The following is a 22,350-nucleotide window of genomic DNA, read 5'->3' on the forward strand; positions in this document are numbered from 1 at the left end:
CCCTTAAGACGTCATAGCCCTGTTGAAAAATGAATTCCCTGAGGACTGTCTGGTGGGAATGCTGCTGCTCCATGGTGATCAGAACAGTGGAAGCTGCCTGCAGAAAGCAGGAGAAAACACTGAGCACACAGGCACAGCCAGGACCCTGCCCTCTCCCAGGGCAAGCCCCTGGAGGCAGAAATCAACAGGTCTTTAGGAGAAGTTCCAGTGTTTTCCCCAGTCCCAACCCATTGAATACACTGGTATTGGTGAGAGAAAGCAGACTGAAACTGAAAGGGGTGGTTCTCACTGGATATAATGAGAAACGTCCTGCCCACAAGGACGGTCAGGCAGTGTGACAGGTTGCCCAGTGAGGCTGTGCAATCCCCATTCCTGCAGGTTTTCAAAATCCATCTGGATAAACCTCTGAGTAACCTGGTTGGAGCAGGAGGATGGACTTTGGAAGAGTGTTTCCAGCCTGAGTTACCTGGTGATCCTATAATCACCCTGCAAACCAGGAAGAGTTTTTTTAAATCTTGGATTTTTTGCCAGCTATTTCAAAGATCCAAAACACCTACTGTCTGTTTAGCCATAGTGTATTGTGATGGTGACTAGAAAAATCTCAGCAAGTATTTAAATGAGCCCAGTGCAGTGCAGTACAGAAATGGCAGAGCACAGCTCCACTGTCCCTTTTTATCATTTCTGCACAGTAATCACCATTAAGATACTTAAAACACACAACCTGGCAGCAGCTCCCTGGCTTTTAGCTTCATATTTAGTGACAATGAGTTGAGGAATTTTGCTGTGTCAGTTATGCATTTCCATTGGTGCTATGGAAATGTCACCCAGAAATGCTCTCTTCCAGCACATGACTACATGTGACTGTGGTGTGGTGCCATCCCATTCCTGACCAGCTGGGCTTGGATTGCATTTAGGAAAAGAATGTACCTTTTAAGGGAAAAGAAGGTAGACAATAAGAGAAATCCTAACCCTAAACTCTAAAGAAACAAGTCAGGTGACACAAGTGGTTGGGTGATAGAGATGAAACCACAGACACCGTGAAGACAAAGCATAAAAAGGGGTATTTAAAAAAAATGTAACAGATCAAAGCTAAAGAATCAAAGAATCATAGAATGATTTGGGTTGGAAGGGACCTTAAAATCATTCAGTTACAGCCCCCCTGCCCTGGGCGGGGACATTCCGCCAGACCATGTTGTTCAAAGCCCCACCCAACCTTACTTTGAACCCTCCCAGGGTGCAGCAGCCAGGATTTCTCTGGGCATCCTGTGCCAGGCTGCACAACACTCAGAGGAAAGAATTTATTCCCAATGTACACTCTAAACCTGCCCCTTTGCAGTTTGAAGCCTTGTCCTAACACTCCATGCCCTTGTAGAAGGTCCCTCTCCAGCTCACTCCAGGCCCCCTTCAGGCACTGAGAGGCTGCAATAGTCTCCCCAGAGCCCTCTCCTCTCCAGTGCTCTGGTGAGTGGCCAACCATGGCTCTCAGCCAGACACCAGCACATCTATATTCTAGACAAAACCCCTGAAATCTGGAATATGAAATTCATGTAGTCTGACTCTCTGAGGGAAGCTGAGTACTTCTGTTTCCAGGCTTTGTCATCTTCTGCACAGCACACAGCCTGGTGGAGGCTGCAGCTGAAAGCCAGGCCTTTCCAGAGGGTTGTCACAGGAAAGCATTTGTCACAATACACATTGTTTTGCAGGATTCTTAATGGCTGAGTTTTTAAATGAAGACATTGAAAAATTGCTTACCCATGAGGTATTTTGCTGAGGACATAATATGCTGTATATGAGTGCTGATACACCTGCAAAACAAAATTAAGAAAAAAGACAACAACAAAAAAAAAAGAGATTAGTAACTGTCACCTGTGTTAATAGGGCTTTTTTTATTTTGCAGAAATAGCCTAGCATTTGTGGCTGAGAAGCTCTTCTAAACACTTCAAAATCTGTAGTAGAAAAGAACAATGCATTAATCCACTTAAAGCTGTTGTGTGTTTTTCCTCCTGCACTTTATCCCGGTGTTTGGCACACCCAGATGCTCAGAGTCGTTGCCATGGCTACCAGGTCTTTGATTAAACTGGGGGCACACGGGCTCTGCAAAGGCTAAATATAGAACAGCCATTAATGAGGACACCTTGGTCAGCTGGAGACATTCTCCATCATTATAACTAGACACAAGGCATGGGGGTTTGGAGTTTTTTTATGCTTTATTTCCACATAAATAAAGCAGGGAGCCGTGCTGGGGGATATCAGACCCCTGTCAGTCAGAAAACAAAACTCTATTGAGTCGAGGCATAAAGTTGACCTCATGTTTCTACGACCTGCTAGGTTGCATCTTCATATCAATCTGTGCTCTGTGGGCCTTGGGGAGGAGCTGGCCAGCTTGCACGGCAGCTCATCTCACAGGGGACAGTTTATTACTTGTTTTCTAAGCAGTAAATAATAACACCAGAGTCAAAGCCAGTGATTTAAGAGGTGGTGATTTTCCACTGGTGACAGCAGTCCCTTACAGTGATCAGGAGTCAGGGCACCAGTGTGAAAGGTCTAAACATGAATCACTTTATACAAATTTATACAGGGCATCACTTCTTGAAATTCTGTCCTGTTATTTTATGCAACTAAATAAATAAATCTCCTAGTAATCATTTCATTTGGCTTCTACTTAAATCTTTAAACCACTGTTACTGTTCAGCAGCTCTCAGAAAGCATCCTGTCCCAGAGGACAAAGGAGAAATTTCTTGAATACTTGCTTCACCAAGCAAGTTTGATCAAAATTATTTTGATCAAACTCTGTTTTTGCACAAGTATTTTATTTTTTTATGCTTATGCCAAGAAACCATGAGATGTCCTGGATGGTGCTGCCAGCCCCAGCAGGGGCCATGCCAAGCACATCATTAGTGTCACAAGTAAGCATGACTCACTCCCTGCCACTCTGGAGGACAAACGTGCATCGTGGTGTCTAGAACAGCCCTGCGGCTTCTGGGGTCTCAGGGAAGAGGCGGACAAACACGAGACACATCAGCAAACACAAAGCACATCTTCCTGTAAATATCAAATCAAACTCCTCTGTTACAATTTGCAACCAAATGCTGAATCCTCACACTACTGCACGAGCTCCCTGAAAAACAGGCATAGAGGTGAAAGCACTGGATTTCTGCCTATGAAATGTAGAGACTGATGCTGGATTAATGTGATTTCCTTCTTCCCTGTGCAATTCACTCCCTGCATTGCAAGGACATCATGAGGTCACATCCCCAGATCCTATCTCCTTTCAGGCATTCAGATCCATAAGGACTCTTCACTCAAGGTGATGCTCTGGTGTGTTGGTATCTGGGAAGGTCTTGGAATACAAGTGAATTCACCTCAAGCCAGCATTTATTTTAGTACAAGTGTCCTTTTTAGATCCACCTGTGTCAGATGATGTCAAATAAATTATCATTTTCTCATCCTCACCCAATCATACCAAAGAGCTCTTGAATCTTCTGATGCTGATACCTTGAGACCTGGCTGATGCATGCAGCCTTGGAGTTTATTCCAGCTTTGATGAAGTCCTGAACTGATACAATTCCTTAAAGAAAAACACTGGAAGACTGAATCTGCCTACAGATCTGAAAAACCTGGTAATACATTGTCATTAAATACTGAGACACTTTTGTCTTCCAATATCCGTGCAGTAAGTTGGAGAAAATGATGCAGATACATAAATTCTGATCTGAGTCTGGGAGGGTTGTTCAAGGTTATAAGCCATGCTGTGTTGTCAGATAACAGAGACATAAGCCCCCCAAAATGAGTATGAACAGATGCCTTCAGGGGAAAATTGAAAAATGTGGCAGGCTGGAGGGAAAAGAAACAGCCAGGGAAGTTTTGAACAGGACACCTGCTGATGTCCTTGCTTGTGGCACAGAGTCCTACAGCCCTGTTGGAGAGTTCAGAGCTCTCTTAGAGGCATTAATGGAGACTGAGGCAAAGCAGTCTTCTCTTTGCTGAGAGAGTTTAGGACTGAGGAAAACAAAAGTTGCAGGACACTCAAAGAGCTCTTTTATTTTCTGAATATCATTTGTGATAATCTTGGGTCTTTGGCCAGACTCTAAAATATCTCACATCAGCTGTGCTGTAGTATACAGACTTCAAAGGCTTTCAGCTGGCAGAGTTCACTCAGGAGCAAAATTTTCTCAGATAAATCCTCACAATGTGTAAGTTTGCTTATGTAAAAAAGAACTACTTGTATGAGCAGAGATTTCAGGATCAGACATTTACTGTTAATATTACAGTTGTTAAGGACACAAGCACATGCAGCTCAAAAATCCCTCTCAGCCCAACTATTTCAAACCTATTTGGAAAATACTCTGCCAGCAATGATACTAAGCAGACAGGAATCCAAGAGGAAAATCACTTTGTGTCTTTCTGAGAAATTAAATGGTGGCCTTCCTCTTAGATATGCAAACCAAATGAAGTTAACTGAACTTTTTGAGAGGATGACTATGTGTGCTTAATATCCCTACTAAATGTCTGCTGGGGTCAAGATGAATTTGGCTATTCACTTAGGGGTTGGAAAACCCCACAGCAGGGAAAAGTGCAGGTAAGAGATGAGCATTCTTCTGAAATCCAAACCAAGCCTCAGAGAACGAAGAGTACTTAAAAGTTCGTATTCACTGCATTAAATGTCTGTTTCTAAAGCTTGGCAAACAAAAATAGCTGTATAAACTCTGTGCTCCCCTTTTCTATCAAAGAGTGTGGTAAAAGCCATTGGCTGATTTGATGCTCCCATCCCCGATTTTTAGCTGGATTCCAGAAGCATTCCAGCTCCTCTCAGCAGAGAGGCATATTTGGGGGTAGCAGAGGTTTTGGCAATTGTTTTGCTCTGTAGACTCAGTGTGTCAAGCAATTCCACCAACACAAGTCAGAACAGGTTTGAGAGTGCTCTGAAGGGTTCTGAGTATCACCACAATCAGGTCACAGAAGCTCCCACGCCAGCTGTCACCAACAAGTGCTGTAGAAGTCATTATGACAAAACCATTGGGCCAGAAACACTCTCCCACTGGGCTTCTCATCCCAGGTCACAGCACAGATCTTGTTTACTTTCAATCTAAATTATGCTCCGTAACACGACGTGCATGTTTACACTGAAATCATAAAGGGACTGAGAGACAGATCTATCTGTCCCATTGAAGTCCTGGAAAGGCAATTATCTCTCTAAAATTCAGAAGAATGCAGGGCTAATTATATGTGACAACACCTTGTTGTGAAGCCACTGACCTTGTTTCATGCAACAAACAGAAGAAACCTGGACCTGGTCAGATGACAACACTAATGGAAACACTGCAGCACATGGAACAGCAGAGAAGGGCATGTGCCTCTCCCATGCCACCACATTCCAAAGGAACAGAGAAATTGTGGTTCCAACAAACCACATGGAAAGAACCACAAAATGGAAGAAGCAATTTCTGTGCTATGCCACTACAGAGCAAAGCATGGTGTGAATGGTGATGTCTCCTTAGAAGCACTTGTTTAAGTGCGGTGAGGATACAGGTCCTTGTCTAACAGAGCTCACCGAAATAAAAACTATATGGTATTTAAGCATAGAGTGGATTTGGATTCATTTATTCACTGAGACTCTTCATATACTTTAATTAGAATCCAGAGCTCTTGGTTTTGTCCCAGAGTAACTGCAGAAATATGTCACACATATCCAAAAAATTTGTGAAATGGGTTTTCGGCACCTTATGGCTGGTTTGAAAGATTGCACTACCTGCTGAGGTTTTATTACAAGCATCAGAAAAAATGAAAGAGTTTAGTTTACACTTCCATCTCCTCTGTCTGTCGGTTTCTGTCTCACTTTGTGGGCTGATGCCAGGCCAGCACCAGCAATAATCAACATTTATGGAAGGCTTTCTTTAATGTTTGCATGACAAGGTTTGCTGAATCAATACAAAGAAGAGGCACCTCATTTCAAGGAGGTTCATAAACAAAGAAAGTGTGTGGGGGGGAAAGCCCTTGGAAGAAGGCTCCCCAAATCAGCCCGCTCCACTCATCTTTCCTGCAGGCTTTTCTACCAAAACAGCTGATTTAGGGTCTTACCACCCAGCATATAAAACAGCTCATGGATTTGGGATTATACCCAGGTGGACTGGCTGCCATGAGCTCATGATTGTTACTTACTTGATAAATACAGGAATAAAGCATGCTTTGCATCCATTTTCTAAATGGCGCCATAGAGCCGCCTGGCCCTTCATACAGTAGTGTTATTTACATTAAAGAATTACCCAGAAAACGCACAAAAAAATCCCATAAAACTTAGAGCTCACAAGGGACCAGTACAGGGCAGAGCAAAAGTGCAAGCTGTTTGCAGCTTGCAAGGCTAAATACAAAATTTCCAGTGTTTAGTGTATTTTTTTTTAAGGAATCACACATTTAATCCAAAAAGCCATCCTAGTGCTCCCAAATAAAAATGAACACATCAAATAGTCATCAGAAAGAAAAGCGTGCCACAGTTTGCTAAAGCCTGAAAATAGCAAGGATATATTTCAATGTGATTAATCATAAAGCAGTCAGGATTTATCTGGGTAAAATTACTAATTTTTTATTCTGTAACAATAAAGTTTATCAACAAATAAGAGATCCCCTCAGGATTCTGAACAGACCCTGGTTTTCTCGAGAATGTATCTGCTTTTACACTGTGTAGTAAGACAGTAAAGATATATCACAAGTGGCTGGTGAAACAGGAACTGCCAGATCCATTAAAAGGGTTCCCCACAAAGAGTCTCTAAAAAGACATTTGCTGGAAATAGATTATACAGCCCATTTTCCTACTTATGCTATGAGCAGACAAATCCCCAAATGCACATGTGAATGTCAAACCAATTGAATAATTCCAAACATCTGACATAATTACATATTCCACCTTTCAAAATGGTCCTGGCGCCCTTAAATAGTAACTAACACTGTGATGCAAAATATGCAGGTAAAAGATGATTTGCCATTTGGCCTTTAGCATCTGTGATATTTAACCAGGCTCTGAGGCTGACAGATTAACAGGGAAAAGAGAATAAAGTAGAATGCAGGAAGGCTGCTGCTATGCATTGGCAAATAGCTCATGTATTTTGTACCTTGTTTTCTCACAATGGAGTGAAAGAGGGGGGGAAACAAGTTCAGGAGGAAAATACCAAGCAAACATTAGCCAGAGGCTGTGTTTTTTTCTCCTGCATGGATGTACCATGTGTGTGAAGGATACCACACTGTCACATGGGTTCTTTTACTGGTCAGTCCCCAATAGGCAAATCCAATGTTCACTTCACAGGGTAACTGTGTTGTTCGTACAGATCTTCCAGGAGAGAAAAGGATAATTATTTGACTCAAAATACCCTTACTGCCATAATCTGTTATGGTAGTCTGTGGAGAATTAAAGCAGGTCTCTGTACCTGTTTGCAAAATATTCTGTATCTTTTACGAAAGTCAACATTAAAAACTGAATTTTCATTCGATGTGTCAACATCATTTGCCTTGATCAAAATTCTTTATGATACCACTGGTTCCATTGAACTCTTCTGTTCTGTTGAGAAGAAATTCTTCTTTTGCCATTACATGTTGAACTGGCCCTGCAAAGGGATGAAAAATCCATTCCTGTACCTGACCACCAACTTCTATGTAATGTTTTGTTCATTTTTTTACTTTCATTTCCCCTTCTATTTGTGATTTAGAGCACAAGGGGTTACCTCTGGCTGAGGCATGGCTGGTTAATGGTCTTTTCAATTTTTCCCTCAGTGGAGACAGAATGGTCAGCAGTGTTTTCCTCAGCCCAACTATTTTTGCAAAGGATTTTATTTTATTGCTAATAGGTACTCCATAGTAACCAGCTTGGAATTAGATTCTCTCAGAAACATCATGCTATCTTTTCCTTTTCTGTCACTGCAATAAAAAAAGAAAAACTGCCGAAATCCATACTGGTATTTTGCACCATGCGCTCACTGAATCTTGATTGCTTGCAAGAACAAAACAAATCAATAAAGCTGTATAATTTGAGGTGTCTTCAACATTCTCACCTTTCAGATTCATTGTGATACTGACCTATTTTGCTTTCTTCTGAGACAGCATATTCTCTTTTGTCCCTGCATTGAATTATCCCTTTATACTTTATCCCTTCTCCAGTAATGCACCTCCAGTGCAGCCCCATGCTGTGTGTCAACCTGCTTATACAGACCTCTAAGGAACTCTGCCCATTTCTCCTCATGCTTCTAATAAATTAGAAAACCCATAATGAAATGCTATCAACCAGCATTTCCTGAGCATTGGTTCAGCTGGCAGCCAACAACCCGCAGCTGTCACCAAACACCTGATTTGGGATGCTGTCACCCACTGTGCTGCATCCAGCTGATCAGCCACACGTGTGATGTGCTCACGGGCACAGAAAGGGCACTCTGGCACTGCTGGGACACTGCAGGACAGTCTGGGGAGCTCAGAAGAGGGCAGAGATGGGGAAACGGGTTGGAGCAAGAAAGGCTGTGAGAAGTAGGGGCCTCTGAATCTATCAACATACAGAGAATTTGGCAACTGGTTGCCTGTGCTGTAAGTGTTTCTGTGTTCCAGTGGAATTAATTTAACACTTGTGCAAAAGGAGGAAGAGGTACACTTGGGGAATGCATGTATTAGAGTTGTAAAGGGAAGTAAAACTTTTTCATGCAAAGAGGAGGGAAGGATCCCAACCCAGCAGTGTAACTGTGCCACAGACACATCCAACACTAACCTGCCAGTGCCTCAGAGAGAGCCAGCAGGTCCGTGCCTCACCTCAGTCACAGCAGTGAGCATCAGGAGCTGCTCACTCATCCCCAGTGTCATAGCAAATCAGCAACTGGGTGTCTCCAGAGCCAGGAACAAACTTTAGCATTTCATTTGGAAGAAGGAAGTAATATAAGGCCAGTGGATCACCAGGACGGGCCTCTATTTTGCAAATCTTTTAACCATTTCATTTCTTAAGACTGAAAATTAAATCATTGTCCTTGTTGTTTAAAGAACAACCAGGACAGCTCTCCAGCCACGCAGAGCTGTGAATGCCCAGCCACCCACACCAGAGAGGCTTCCTTGGAGAACAATCTCACATCAAGATGACATCAGGGAGGGCCAGCACATTCCTGCCATGGGGACTTGCATTTTGGAAGCATTTAAAATGCAAGCTGAAGCTGATTGTGGCGGGGTCATGTGCTACAAGCAGCACACACAGTTAGGATGTAAATCTCTCCCACAAACATACAGAGGCTGTGCTGGGATCAGAAACTGATTTTCCAAGCACCAAACCAAAGGTCTGTGAAACATCAAAGCCAAGGAGTTATTCCTTTGCAAATAATCTCATCTCAAGTTTGCAAAACAACCGTAAATAAAGTGTGATGGCAACATCCAGCACAGTAATGGATGGACTGCCATGCTGGAAGAGAATGCCGCTAATTCACCTTCCACAAACTGATTATCTATCTCAGTTGCTTCATGATAATAATTCTTTATTAAAAGATTAGTTTTCAAATTACACTTTTGAGAGCCTTATACTGCTGACAAGGCCAAAAGGGAATTCTGAGGCCGGCTTGAGGATTTATGACTTCGTGGTGGCAGCGGAGTGCAGCGGATGCTCTTTTTTGTTACAAAAGCAGCTCCAGAAGCAGCTCAGGCCTCAGGTATTAACATACAGCTCGTGTGCCAGCTCTCACCCCTCGGAGAGCATTAATCCAATCTGCCAACTGCTGCTGCACTCTAATACAGCTCTGCCCTGCCAAGCAATTACAAAAGCCTCCTTTTGCTCCCAAGCCACCTGTCCCTCACAGCGCTTCCCTGGCACCGCAAAGCCCTTGCAGTCACTGGCTTAAAGGACAACTGCTCTGTTTTCAACTGGTAAATAAAATGGGAGCTGCAAAGCACCCTGTAGGATTTTTGCACCAGCCTTTGTGCACTTGTTGATGCGCAAGTTATTAGAAAGTAGCTGTAATGAAGCTGCAAAGAATTATGAATGAGGGTTATCAATAATGAGCTCATTCTTTCGTTGATAAACTTTTATCAATATTCACATCGCAGATATAAACTCCCAGGTTTCCCCTCCCACCCTCTTCTTCAGAAATTTGGAAATGAGAATGAAATTATCTAGTACGTAGTTGTGATTCCAGCAATCCAAACAATATATCAAAGGAAAAAAGGTAAAAGATGAGCAAACGTTATTATGTATTACAAGTACAAAAGTACCCTGAGGCCAAATGAAAGTTTTAGAAGGAGATAGCAATTATCCCAAATCCAGGAAACATAGAACACCTTCAGATCCGCACAAACACACCCACAGAAACGCACAACCATGATCTTCTAGGAATATCTGGGATCATAATAATCATTGTATTGGGCCAGACCCGAAGTCCATCCAGCTCACTACCCTGGCTCAGTAGCCCAAAGCCAATTCAGACAGAAGACTAGAGCTATCTGATTTACAGACATCCTTTCCCAAAATACTTCCCCGGGCTCTTGCACTTTGCAGCTTGGAGTGCCTCTCTTTGCAGCTGTCTACCTTGAGGGATGTCCCTGCCACTGACCTCTGCAGCCATTCTTTACAAGCATTTACCCTTTTTGCACCTATAAACTCATGCAGCAACTCCCTTTTCCCAGACAATGGTGCCAAAAGCTTGTGTGGGGTATGATTCCTCTCAGGAGCCTTTGATGTTTATTTTAGCCTTAGAATTACACCCTGAATTACTGTTTATAGAGGCAGCCCGGGAAAGCTGGCAGAGATGGGAGTTTACAGGGTTCACATCCACATTCCCTTGACTGACTCTCACCTTCATTGTCTTTCGAGTTGCAAGTCTGGGGGCTGAAGGACAGCATGAGAAATCAGTGCTTAATGCAGCTTTTAATGAAACATTAGATAATGCATTCTTTCAAAGAAACATTTCTTGAGCTGTGCGGACACTGACTGTGGAAATATTCTAAAAGCCTCTTTTTTGTGGAGTTTACAATGCAAATGGTAAAGCTTTGTAGCAGTTATGTGAGAACCAAGCCATGAAAATGTGCTGAATGCTTAGTATATCTGTTTAATTGATTAATTTTTAAATAATTCACTTTAGAGGCAGAAATTAGCAACTACAGAACCACAGCATATGTTCTTTCTATTAAAATTTACTCTTAGCATGTAAAAAATTGCTTTTCCTGCTGTAGCAGCTGAAAATGTGAAACTACAAAGAAGTTAGCACTGGCACTGAAATTTTTAAAGTTAGTCCTAGGCTCAGGGCACTTTTAGAAGACTCAAAGAAAAGAAGCTGAAACAAGTAAGATGAGCCTGTCAGAAAACATTAGAGAGCAACAGTTTAAAAGCATTGAAGTGGATGTGAAAGAAATGAAAATATTCAGATGTATGCTAGGAACCTTGGTCAAGATTCCTCTCCCCGTTCAGTGAAAGATTCATTTTCCAGTTCCACACGAGATCAGAAGACTCAGAGCTGTATCTCAATGTACACTCAGATCTAATTCACTGGAGAAGACAATTCTATATCCTGACATGAAGAAAACAAACTGAAATCAAACAGAAGGCAGGAAGACATTTTATGTGTTATCTCTGTGATGCTGTGGGCAACTTCCGTGGGGTAAATGGTCTGTGGTGATGATGAGCACCTCTTTGGGAAGCAGGGGGAGAGCAGGCAGACAGGAAGGAGCACAGAACCTGCCCTGCTCCTTGCCTGTTGCAGAGCCCCTCACAGCACTGCCATCAACAGCATCACTCTTCCACTCCAGCACACAAAAACATGAGGACTCATTTAAAGACAGGACTAAACCCCTGTGATTCCTCTCCCTTTTCAAGAAAGAGCTGCTTTTGAGCACAGAACAGAAGAAAAAAAGAATAGAAGATTCCATTTTCAAATCTGGGTCATTAGCTGCCCAAGGAGGAACGTTAATTATTGGTTTTAACATGGAGCTGGTAAAAGCAGAGTTCTGCAGGCAGTTAAAGAGATGAAAGGCACTTGTTCAGGGTAAATCCAGAGAGCCACGCACTCCTTGGATTTAGGCACGTAACTTGGCTAAAGAGGCATTTGCGTCAGAAGATTTGCCTTTCTGAGCACAGGAACTTCATTGGGGTGCCCTGCATAGCAAGAGATGTTTTTCCAGAAGAGGGCACTAAACATGTATTTTTTTTTTACTATTTTGGTGATTAAAAATTAAAAAAATAAAAAGGACTGGAAATCAGAATAATTAGATTATAGACTGCTTCATATGTTTCTGCAGAGACACCAGAAATTAAACTCTTTATAGTTTTGTTTTCTGAAGCTTTTAAAATCACTGTTGTTTTCTCATTTTGTATGCTATTCCTAATATATTTCTTTCCTTAATGTTTTAAAACAAACACCTCGACTTATTATGATCCAGCACAAACCAGGATGTTCATTGTCCCGAAAAACTTAGGAAGCAAATTTATGCTAAAAAGCAGGAACTCATCTCTAATGTAATTCTGAAGCCTCTCTATGTTGCAAGGAATCTAATTATTTGTTAGATTTTCATTTTTTTCAATAATTTTCATACTGGTATTTATTTCCTTCCTCATAAAGCCAAGTTACCCCATGTTTCACTAAGATGGATTCCCATACAAGTGCAATTATTTTACTGCTGTCCATCTGATTTTGACTATCTAGAAAACCTTGTACATTATCTTATGAAGGCTTTATTAAAAAACAAGTTGCAGTTTATTTTTAAGACATTTTGTGAATCATATTAGGACATTAATCTCTACCAGTTTGTTCAACTTAGCTCATCTATACACTCAGAAAAAGAAGCAGAATGAGAAATATAACCTTATGCAAGCTAAGAAAAATTGGTTATTTTTGTATCATAGCGTTTTGCCTTGAGGCTTTTTTTATTTTTCCTTCCCTGCTTGATGAAAATCTCGTTTACTAAAGAATGTATTTATGGAGGAAGACTGCTGATAGCTGATACTGATACATAATACACCTATGTACTTTTGCCTGACAGGCTAATTATTTCTGAGTTTTGATGCCCCTCTAGGCTTCCCTGGAACTGTGGATTTGCTTCTCAGTTTACTGATGTGTATCTGTGCCTGTGAATAAATGCAGGATGGAGTTTATTGGCCTTTGCTACATAAGCAAAGCTGTCCAACTTAGTCTGAGAAACAATTTTGCACTCAGTCAGGTTTGTGCAATTTCTGTTGAAGTCTCCCAGCTCAATTCAGGAGGCTTCAGGTTTAGTTCTAATTCAATTTATCTACATCATTAGGAGAACAGCAAGGGTTTAAACCATTGTTTTTAATAGGAAAGCAGTTAAAGCTCAGCAGCTGAAGTCAGCAGACTCAGGTTTTAATGCTCCGCATTTCATGCAGGGTATTTTGTTGCAATGATCAGACTCAACAGCCCCTGGAGTGGAGAGAATGGACACTTGGTGAGAAACTGGGGTTTGGTGCAGTTTTACTAAAACCTGCTATGTAGGGATCAGACACCAGCAAAACTGGAATGTGGGGATGGAGGGCTCAGGCTGTGCTGAGCTTTGCTTTCAGCTCAGGCAAACACATCACGTTGTGTTTTATGAACACACCCAGACCATCATCTCAGAAGCACAGGCTTCCCTCTGGAAACAAGCCCCAAAACCAGGGGGCAATAGAGCTAGAAATCTGGTGTCCAAGGTGGTTTTATTCTCGGCCCATGAAAGAGCTGCAGGCCCTAAGTCATCACAGGGGCTGCCAATGATAAATCATAGAATGCTTTGGGTTGGAAGATCATCCAGTTCCAGCCTCTCTTCTGTGAGACACCTAGACCAGGTTTTTTCAATGCTGAGATGATCCCACCCCAAGAATGCCTGCTGAGGATGAGGAGAGTATCCATTCTTTGCATTTTAGGGGTGCAGACATATTTTCCATGGATAACAGACACAAGCAGCCCCCACCCAGCCATTCCTCCTTGCTGACACACGGTGCCTGTCCTTTACCTTTTATTAAGAATGAAAAACAAAGATAAACTGTGCAGACTTGGGATGTGTCTTTTCATTGCACATTTTTTCCCCCATTTCTACTGAGTTACAATGACAGAACCTTATTTTAAATAAGAACCCATTTCCCCATGGCTCAAGGATCCTAACTACCAAAATGTCCCTAAAGTATATTTGTTTAGGTTCCTAACCCCCCCTCTAACTTCTTGTTTAAACTACCTTTTTTTTTTTTTTTTTCCTCATTAAATCAAGCTGTTCCAAAGCAGAAGAATTGTTGTCAAAAGAAAAGAACCATTTAGGCTACATAAAGGAACACAGTTTCTGCTGGCACTTTGTCAGGATTTCAAATGAACCATGAGGGTCCTCCAAACCAAATAAAAAAAAGTTTTGACCTGTTTCCTTCCACTGTGTAAGTCCAGAATCGGCCCTGAAATTTAGCAACGTGAAATTAGTTTTTGTAGTTTCTCCCTCAAAAGAAAACTCTAGGATTAAGCTTGTCAGTAATTATTGCTCCACTGGTCTATAACTGTGTCCAAAAATTTCTATTCTAAACAAACAATGGGACAGAAGTCGGTGGAGTGTTGACTGCTGAGCAGGAAGAACAAATATTCTCACCATTTGATAACATGATAACATTTGATTACCCAACCAAAGTGGGTATCCACCCTCCTATAGTAAGAGATTTAATTTTGTAAGCATGTGCAGCAGACAAGATTTGGCATCCAAAGGGCCCTGCTGCTGAAGGCACGACTGAGGACACCTGAGAAGGCAGTGTTTGCTCAACTCTGTAACAGAGTTTTGAAAACCCATGAATCCCCCGAGGGCTGTGTGGCAAAATTCCCTCTCTCTCTGTGCCGCTGCAGATATCAAATATTAATTAGTCTGAAACTATAACTGATACCAACACACGACAGCACATTGTACATCTGACAGAGATATTGCTACTCCTGTCTGTGCTGAGATCCACTGGGAGGAAAACCTCCCAGCTGCTGAGGTTTCATGTGTTAGAAGCTTTGGTTTACTCAGTGAAAGCTGACCATGGAGAGCTGATCTCCTGGCTTAGTCAGATTCCCCCAGGTTGGACAGAAAAGCGGATGGGAACGTGGAAATGTTTTTGAATCAACCTTCTCTGATGCCTTTGAAAATCCTGTTTTGTCTGTCTTGTAGAAAACAGCAGAGGAGGGAATTTGTTCATGGTGGGTTTGTGATTGGAAAAGATAGACTGTCTTTCACAAAGACCAGATTCATAACTGAAAATTATCACAACAATCTCCTTTTAAAATATAATATTGCCTCTAAATGTTGTCAAAAAGTAGCTGCTGCTTCAGCTTCAAATCCTAAGTAAACTATCACCCACAAAATTAACCTCTTCTGTGCTCTTGGCACATTCTTTTTAATGGAACACTTCTGGATACACAGACCTTAGCTTTAGTCATGTAAATATAGCTGGAGCACTGCTGTTCTGCCACAAAGAGGTTAAACAGCACTTATCAGACAAGGTTATTCACACTACTGATCTTGGCTGTGAAAATAATATCACTCAAAACAGGATCTGTAAGAAGAAGGAGAGGGAAAGGTGGTCCCCACCTTCAGCCCTGAAGCCCCAGAACCACCTCACTGAAAGCCCACACAGGCACACACATAAAAATGCTGCCATTTTCAGAAGCTGTGAGCATTTTATTGAAACACTAAAGTTTAGCTGAATGGCATTAATAATATTTATCCTATGGGAAGTAACTGAAGGTGTTGCTTTCCTGAAAATTTAGCAAATTATCAGATGTGATGAGTGGCTGGCCTATGTGTTTCCACTAATTCATGAATAACTTCTGCTCATTAAAAAAGCACTGAATGACTACAGTCACACAGCTCATTCCTCACTCACAACTACATTCATAGAGCTGGTGAATTGAGAAAAGAGAAGATACTCTGCCTGAAGATACACACATGCACAGATGTAATAACAGAAATATTTTAACTAATATAAACAGTATTTGAACTGAGTCTTTTTCTTCCTTTTATTTAGTAAGTGATTTATCCTAATGCATTATTTATCCTAATAACAGTAACTATTTCTCACAAGTGTGTGAAGTTACAGTGCTTTAGGCTTGAAAATGTTGGAAAAAATAATTTTAGCCAGCAGCCTTTGATGTAAGTGAACGATGCCCTCATATTGTGCAGCTTTCCATAGAGGAGTCCTTCTGATTTATTAACAACAACGATTCAAAACTATATTCACATTAAAAAGAGGATGTGAAAAACCACAAACATAAGCTTTTTACCTCAAAATGGCACCCTCAAAAACTAATAATTTACAACAAACAGCAAAAAATTAAACAACAATCAATAAAAGAGCATTATTTTATGACAAATATTCTATCTGTGCTCACTTTATCATGAAATCACTAAACATTTTCAGCGTTTCTGAAAACAACATTGGGTGAGAATGAAAAAAATAAATTTGAAATATATTTATTGCCATAGCAAGAAAACAGATTTATGTAAGCCCATTTCTAGGCCTGGAAATCTATTTCAATTAAGCAATAAATATCATGACTACAGTCTGAGCAGTATTACTGATGATAGTTATGACAGTGTTCAATTTTCAGAGGTATATTTATCATAATAATGTTTATCACCTAGCTCAAAAAGATGTTGTGAGGATTCATTAATATTTATATCTATTAGTGTTTTGGAAATAACAAGCATTATATTATTTTAATTTTTACACAACTAATTAAATTAGTATGAGGCTGTAATTGGACCATAAGCACAAAATCTATTCATTCCACATAAAAAACCAGACTTGGAGAAACAATAAAAAATAGCAACAACAACAATAGTAATATGTTGCTCTCTATAAATAATGATTTTTTACTTCATTCACATTCTAAATACCAAGTCTAAGTTGTGGTCTGGGTGTTTCTGAGCTCTCTTTGGTCCCACCACTCGTGTTAGACATACAGGCAGGGAGAAGAGAAATACTGAACTCACCACATAAGCTAGGCTAAAAAATAATAATCGAGTTTGTTCTAATTACAACAATGATCAATTCTTTCCAGCTTTTGGGATTAAAAAAGAGCATTTCTTTTACTGCAAAATAGGTAACAGGATCTGTTGTATCAGCTGCAAAAGCCTCTCAGCCCTAGCTTTGTTCAGAAGCCTTTGCAGTTTGCTCCGTGATAATCAGCCAGGATTTCTAAGTGTAATTGCCCTTAACTGGCACAAACACACTAATGGGCTGGTAAAATTTGAGACAAAAGAGCAAAAAGTTTCAAGAAGAATCTTGGCAGCTTTAATTCCTCTCTTGCATGATGACAACACTGATTCCTAATAAAGGCAATTAAATATTCACTAATATGAATTAGTGAATATTTGTGAATTAACATCTCACTGTGCCACTCCAGAAAATAAGTTTTCTCACATACTTCCTCTGTTTCTTTTATTGCATTACACCAGCTCCACTGGTAACTGACTACCACAGAAAGCTACACAAGCTTTAGTCACTCATCTTTACTCGTACCTCAACCACAGAAATGCCACGAGATTTAAGGGTTGCTTTGTCACTTGGCTATTTAGGAAACCCCTTTTGGAGGTCAGGGGTACCCAGAGAGGTGGTTCCAGTCCCAAGACTTGTGTGCGTCTCCCCAGGAGGCACGTGGGGAGCACAGGGCTTGCCCAAAAGTGCTGATGGAGCCACGAGCTGGGCAAGTGTCCTTGGCCAGAGACAGCCATGAGCCTCTGCACCTCTTCTGCTGAGCTGCTGTGGCCAAACCCCATCTGCCCATGTGTTCTGGGGCTAGTAAACCCCATATCAGACCCCCCCACACATTTTTTTGGGGAAGGATGATTTGAAATCAGAGTTTCTCCACGGAGGAGTTTATTCCCCAATGCTTTCCCAAAATTTCACTCTGCCGTTTTGGCCTGAGGTTGCACCTTGTTTTGGCACAAGGAAACTAAAAACAAACAGCAGAAGAAGTGTGGGAGTGTTTTAAGACAAAGAAGTCTGGTGCCTTTCCTGTGACCTTTCCAGAAAAAGAACAAATCTTCCGTGTTCAAGGTTAGAAAAGCTCCCTATTAGCACAAGGCTTACCCAGAATATTGCTGCCTGAAAGATTAAACTTCTGTAAATACAAGCACCACAAAAAAAGCATTTACAATGAAACCTGACAGCCAGACTAGCCACAATGTACCCACACCAGCCTCACAGCTGTCTGCCAAGCTTCCTGGCAGAAATATATTTTAAGGAACGTGCTTTAATCCATTATCCCTTAAAATGATGAAGTGATACAACAGGAAAGCACACATTAGCTGCCTCAGTGTCTTTGCAAAATAGGTGTCTGGCAGTTCAGTGCTGTGGTATTCCAGTGTGGGGTTCACTGCTGTCACCCAGACCAACACTGAGCAGAGGTGCTTCTGTGCAAAGAAATAGAAAAATATAGAAGCAGCTATTACTGGAAGGAAATGACTTTGTGGCACTTTTCTTAAAAATATTCTGCTTCATTGGAGTGACACATTGTGCTCTTCTATTTTGATGTTTATTCCTGGCTGGTATTAAACCAGAGGCTGAATCCATTCATTTCAGAATTCAGACAAATGATTTATTCATACTATACATATTAAAATATTATACACATATGTAAAAGCAGCACAACTATACCATGTAAAAAAAAAAAAAAAGAAAAAGAAAATATCTATGCCCACAAACAACTAAAAGGCAGCACATCACACTCTCAAATGCCTAAAAAAAAGGAAACAATTTCTGACAGCTACAAAATAAGTACGCAATAATTCCAAGAAGCTCCTTTTTTTAAATTGTAGAATTAAACTTTAAAGACGTGTCCTCTGCCGTTACATCTCCTGAAATTTCCTTTTGACTTTGCAACAAGGACAACTGCCCAAGGCTTTGCTAATCAATTTCTTGTGTTGCAGAAAACAGTGTAATTTGAATTTTGTCCAAGAATACAGTTTGAAATGCAGAAAATGTGAAGAGCTAACTAACATGCAATTATTTGTAGCCACAGTCTGCATACCAAGGGAGAAGAAAACTGAAGAAGTAATTTAACAGTTATTGCCATTTTAATACACAGGGCCACCCATCATGGCTTAAGGCTGCAATAACCAAGACTGAACCCAACTACCCCTCTATTAACATGCTTCAAAACAGAACAAAACAAAACCCAAAACAGAACAAAACAAATTTTCTCCATAAACATGGATCTTAAAGGAATAAAAAAAGGGGGGTTGTTTTATTTTATTTTGCTTCAGGAGCTCTTGCTATATATGAATACCTGAACAATTTGCAATGCTCTCTTACAGTGAGTATATGCCACATCCTGAAATGTTCCCAAAGATCATGTTTCCAGCTTCCCACCCTGGGATTTTCCTTTCTAGAAAAAGATGTGGTGTGATGCAGGGAGCACCTGGCTGTGTGCTGCTCTCTCTTCTCCACACAGGCACAAACTCAGTGTTTTGCCTGTACGTCAAACTCACAGGTCTGCAAGCGCTGACATGCAGAGAGGATGCAGATTTCCATTCCCATGCCCCTCCTGCCACATTGCCCACATCAAGCACTCCTCCACAGACTGAACACAGAGTCTGGGCTGTAAAAGCCCCTCCAGCTCTGCTTCTTTCAGATCTTCAGAGCGTGCAATCCTTTCAGTGGATCAAGGTTGAGAATAAAAAGTTAATTAATCAAACTCTCTCTCTCTCTTTTTTTTTTTTGTTTTGTTTTGTTTTGTTTTGTTTTGTTTGTTTGGTTTGGGTTTTTTTTGTCATTAAAGGCATTTTTCTGTCATTCTCAGAAGAACTGAGGAAGCCCTCCCTCCTCAAGGCTCTTCCAGCTTGAACAGTGCATGTGAGCAGAGTGGGCACAGGGCTCCCACAGAAAAAGGCTGATTTCCACTAAAAGAACTGAATTTTTCAAAACATCTCTGGCTCACACGGCAGGGAATTTTGAGAAAAAGGCTTTGCTTGCTCAGTGACCCTCAAGCTGTCTTTCCCATGTTTAGAATTAACTTAACACTTCCCCATCCATTTCTGTCTAGAACTCAGCTAAGCTTAAGGTAAGTGAAGTCACAGCACCAGCAATTTCCCAGGAAAAATCATTTTGAATTACTCCTCAAGTTTCTGATACAGTTTTATTTCCCCTTCTTCTAAAATCAGGCATGCTTCTTCTGACTTTCATGGTACCAAGTCAGGAATAACTCCAAAGAGGATGGCAGAGAAATAAGATGAGCAACAGAGCTACAACTTTCACTACCTAAAGGACCCACAAATTTCCTTTGGTTAGCAGCTGAAATGTTATTTACATTATGGAAAAACAATTACAGCTGGCAGTGAATTAATTATTTTAATTTTGAAGAATTGGTGACATTCTAGACTACGGAAACAAAATATATAGGGCTTATAGTTCACCCTAGTAGTACAGCATAGCTATCACTCAAACATTTCAGGCCTTATAATAGCAGAATTGAGAAAGACAAAAATATTATTCATGCAAAAAGAATTGCTTCGCCCATGTTTGATTCTTTGGTCATCATTTAAAAATGACTTATTACACTTTTCCCTTTTGAAGTTTGGTAAAAAATTTGCTGTAGTCCAGAACTTAGTAGCAACTTAATGGTGATTTTTTACAAATGATTTATACCTAACCCTCCGAAGAAAAGGATTTATAATGAAAGTGATAGCTCAAGTCTAACTGCAGCACTGGGAATGGTGACACCATAATTAATGTATTATTTCAGTTGTGGGAGAAACTGACAGTCGTTTTTTGTTCCGGGGAAGAAATTTATAGGGTGACAGAAAAAAGCACTGTGGGGAAAAAAAAAATCACAGAAGAGGAATAGAAATTCTTGTAGCAAAGACATGTCCTTACAATCCCCCTCCCAAAGGCTATAAAATTCTGGCAATGACAGTGTTTCCTCCACGGTCTAATTTATACCTTTCTCCTCTACTAGATGGCAGTGTGACATGCTCTCAGAATTGCTAAGTGAGGGGGTTTCTTGCTTTGTTTCATAGGAAGCAATTAATTTAAGATATCATCTTGCTGGCATAAAAGTGAAAAAAAAAAAAAAAAAAAAAAAAAAAAGAAGTTAGCCAGTGGCTCTGTATTTTGAAATCAAATCTGTTTACTTACAGGTTCAACATCGAAGGCAAATAGTGCATATTCCCGGTCAGGTGACACTTCATACCGGATAGCCTTTAAGGAGACCTGGAAAATAAACACAGTTTTGAAACAAATGTCCTTCAGTTTGCAAGCTAATGACACCTAGAACTAATTGTTATGATCATTTCTCTAAGGATGAAGAACACTGCCAGAATTAAGTGTCTTGAAAAATATGATATCTTTTTTTTCAAACATCAGAACTGTTACGTGGGCACCTATAAGAGAAAGAATTAATGCATTGGGACTCAGAGCAGGCAGCTATCTCAAAAAACACAGAATTTTCCTTACAATCTTACTGCACAGTGGCTGGTGAGTTGGCAGATGTAAGCAGTAGTTAAGAGAAAACTCAGAAAAATGGCAATTTATTAATTCCCTCTCATTATCTGTATTCACTGGCCAGTGCAGGAGATAAAAAACTGTAAATAGCTTCTGGAGTAAATTAGTAATAAGGACACCACTATCTCCCCCAATTAAGTTAACCCAGAGGAAAACTATTCCGTTTTCCCCAGTTAAAAGTCTTTGGCACGGTGAAGTGATCCAGTGCACCCTGACCTGGGCTCTGCAAAAATCAGCACTGTAAATCTTGCTAGCAAGAAGAAATGCCAGGGTACCTCAGACTTGCCAGGAATTACCTTTTTCCAGCTCCACTTTTCATTTGCGTAGTGAAGCCATTTCTCCTTCCCAGTGTGTTTCAGTATAATGCATTGCTGGCACAGATGGCACCAAGGTCAAAGAGAGGTGCCACTGCCACATCACTCATCCTTTAAAATCATGCCTTTTAAATCTCACCCTCTCACCCAACAAATTAGATGTAAGTCCTTGAGAGAGTCCAACAGGAAAGGGGAATTGAATCTCTTGAAAGGGGAATTGGGGAAAGACAGAGCACCCCAGTGGGGAGAGTCCTCCCTAACGCCAGCAAGGGTGGATGGGCTGTGCGGACAGCCAGAAGCAGAGGGGACAGCTCACGCCATCACAAAATGATTTGCGTGGGAAGGGACATTTAAAGGCTGTCTAATCCAACACCCTGCCAGGAGCAGGGACATCTTCACCCAGAGCAGGTTGCTCAGAGTCCTATCCAACCTGATCCTGAGCATTTCCAGGGAAGAGGCACCCACCACCCCTCTGGGACATCTAATGGGATGACGACCCAGTGTAGGTGAGGATGGGGAGGGACAGGGAAGCTTGGAGATCAGCAGTGTCAGCATGAAGACAGACTTTATTTTCTGCTCTGTTAGTAACAT

General features: G+C 41.0%; 1 protein-coding gene across 3 annotated transcripts in view; it reads right to left on the reverse strand.

The window, feature by feature from the left end:
• Positions 1 to 22,350, reverse strand: part of DPP6 (dipeptidyl peptidase like 6) — a 485,832-nt gene that overhangs the window by 112,861 nt on the left and 350,621 nt on the right. For all 3 annotated transcript variants that reach the window (XM_066200952.1, XM_066200932.1, XM_066200942.1), the window contains exons 5-6: positions 21,080 to 21,154; positions 1,753 to 1,805 (exon numbers count right to left, since the gene is read on the reverse strand). In XM_066200952.1, the coding sequence (XP_066057049.1) occupies positions 1,753 to 1,805; positions 21,080 to 21,154 (128 nt within the window). The remainder of the gene's footprint in view (positions 1 to 1,752; positions 1,806 to 21,079; positions 21,155 to 22,350) is intronic.

The sequence above is a fragment of the Chamaea fasciata genome, unplaced genomic scaffold (assembly GCF_029207755.1).
Source record: "Chamaea fasciata isolate MVZ Bird 193981 ecotype frontalis unplaced genomic scaffold, bChaFas1.0.hap1 SCAF_1, whole genome shotgun sequence".
Lineage (NCBI taxonomy): Eukaryota > Metazoa > Chordata > Aves > Passeriformes > Sylviidae > Chamaea > Chamaea fasciata.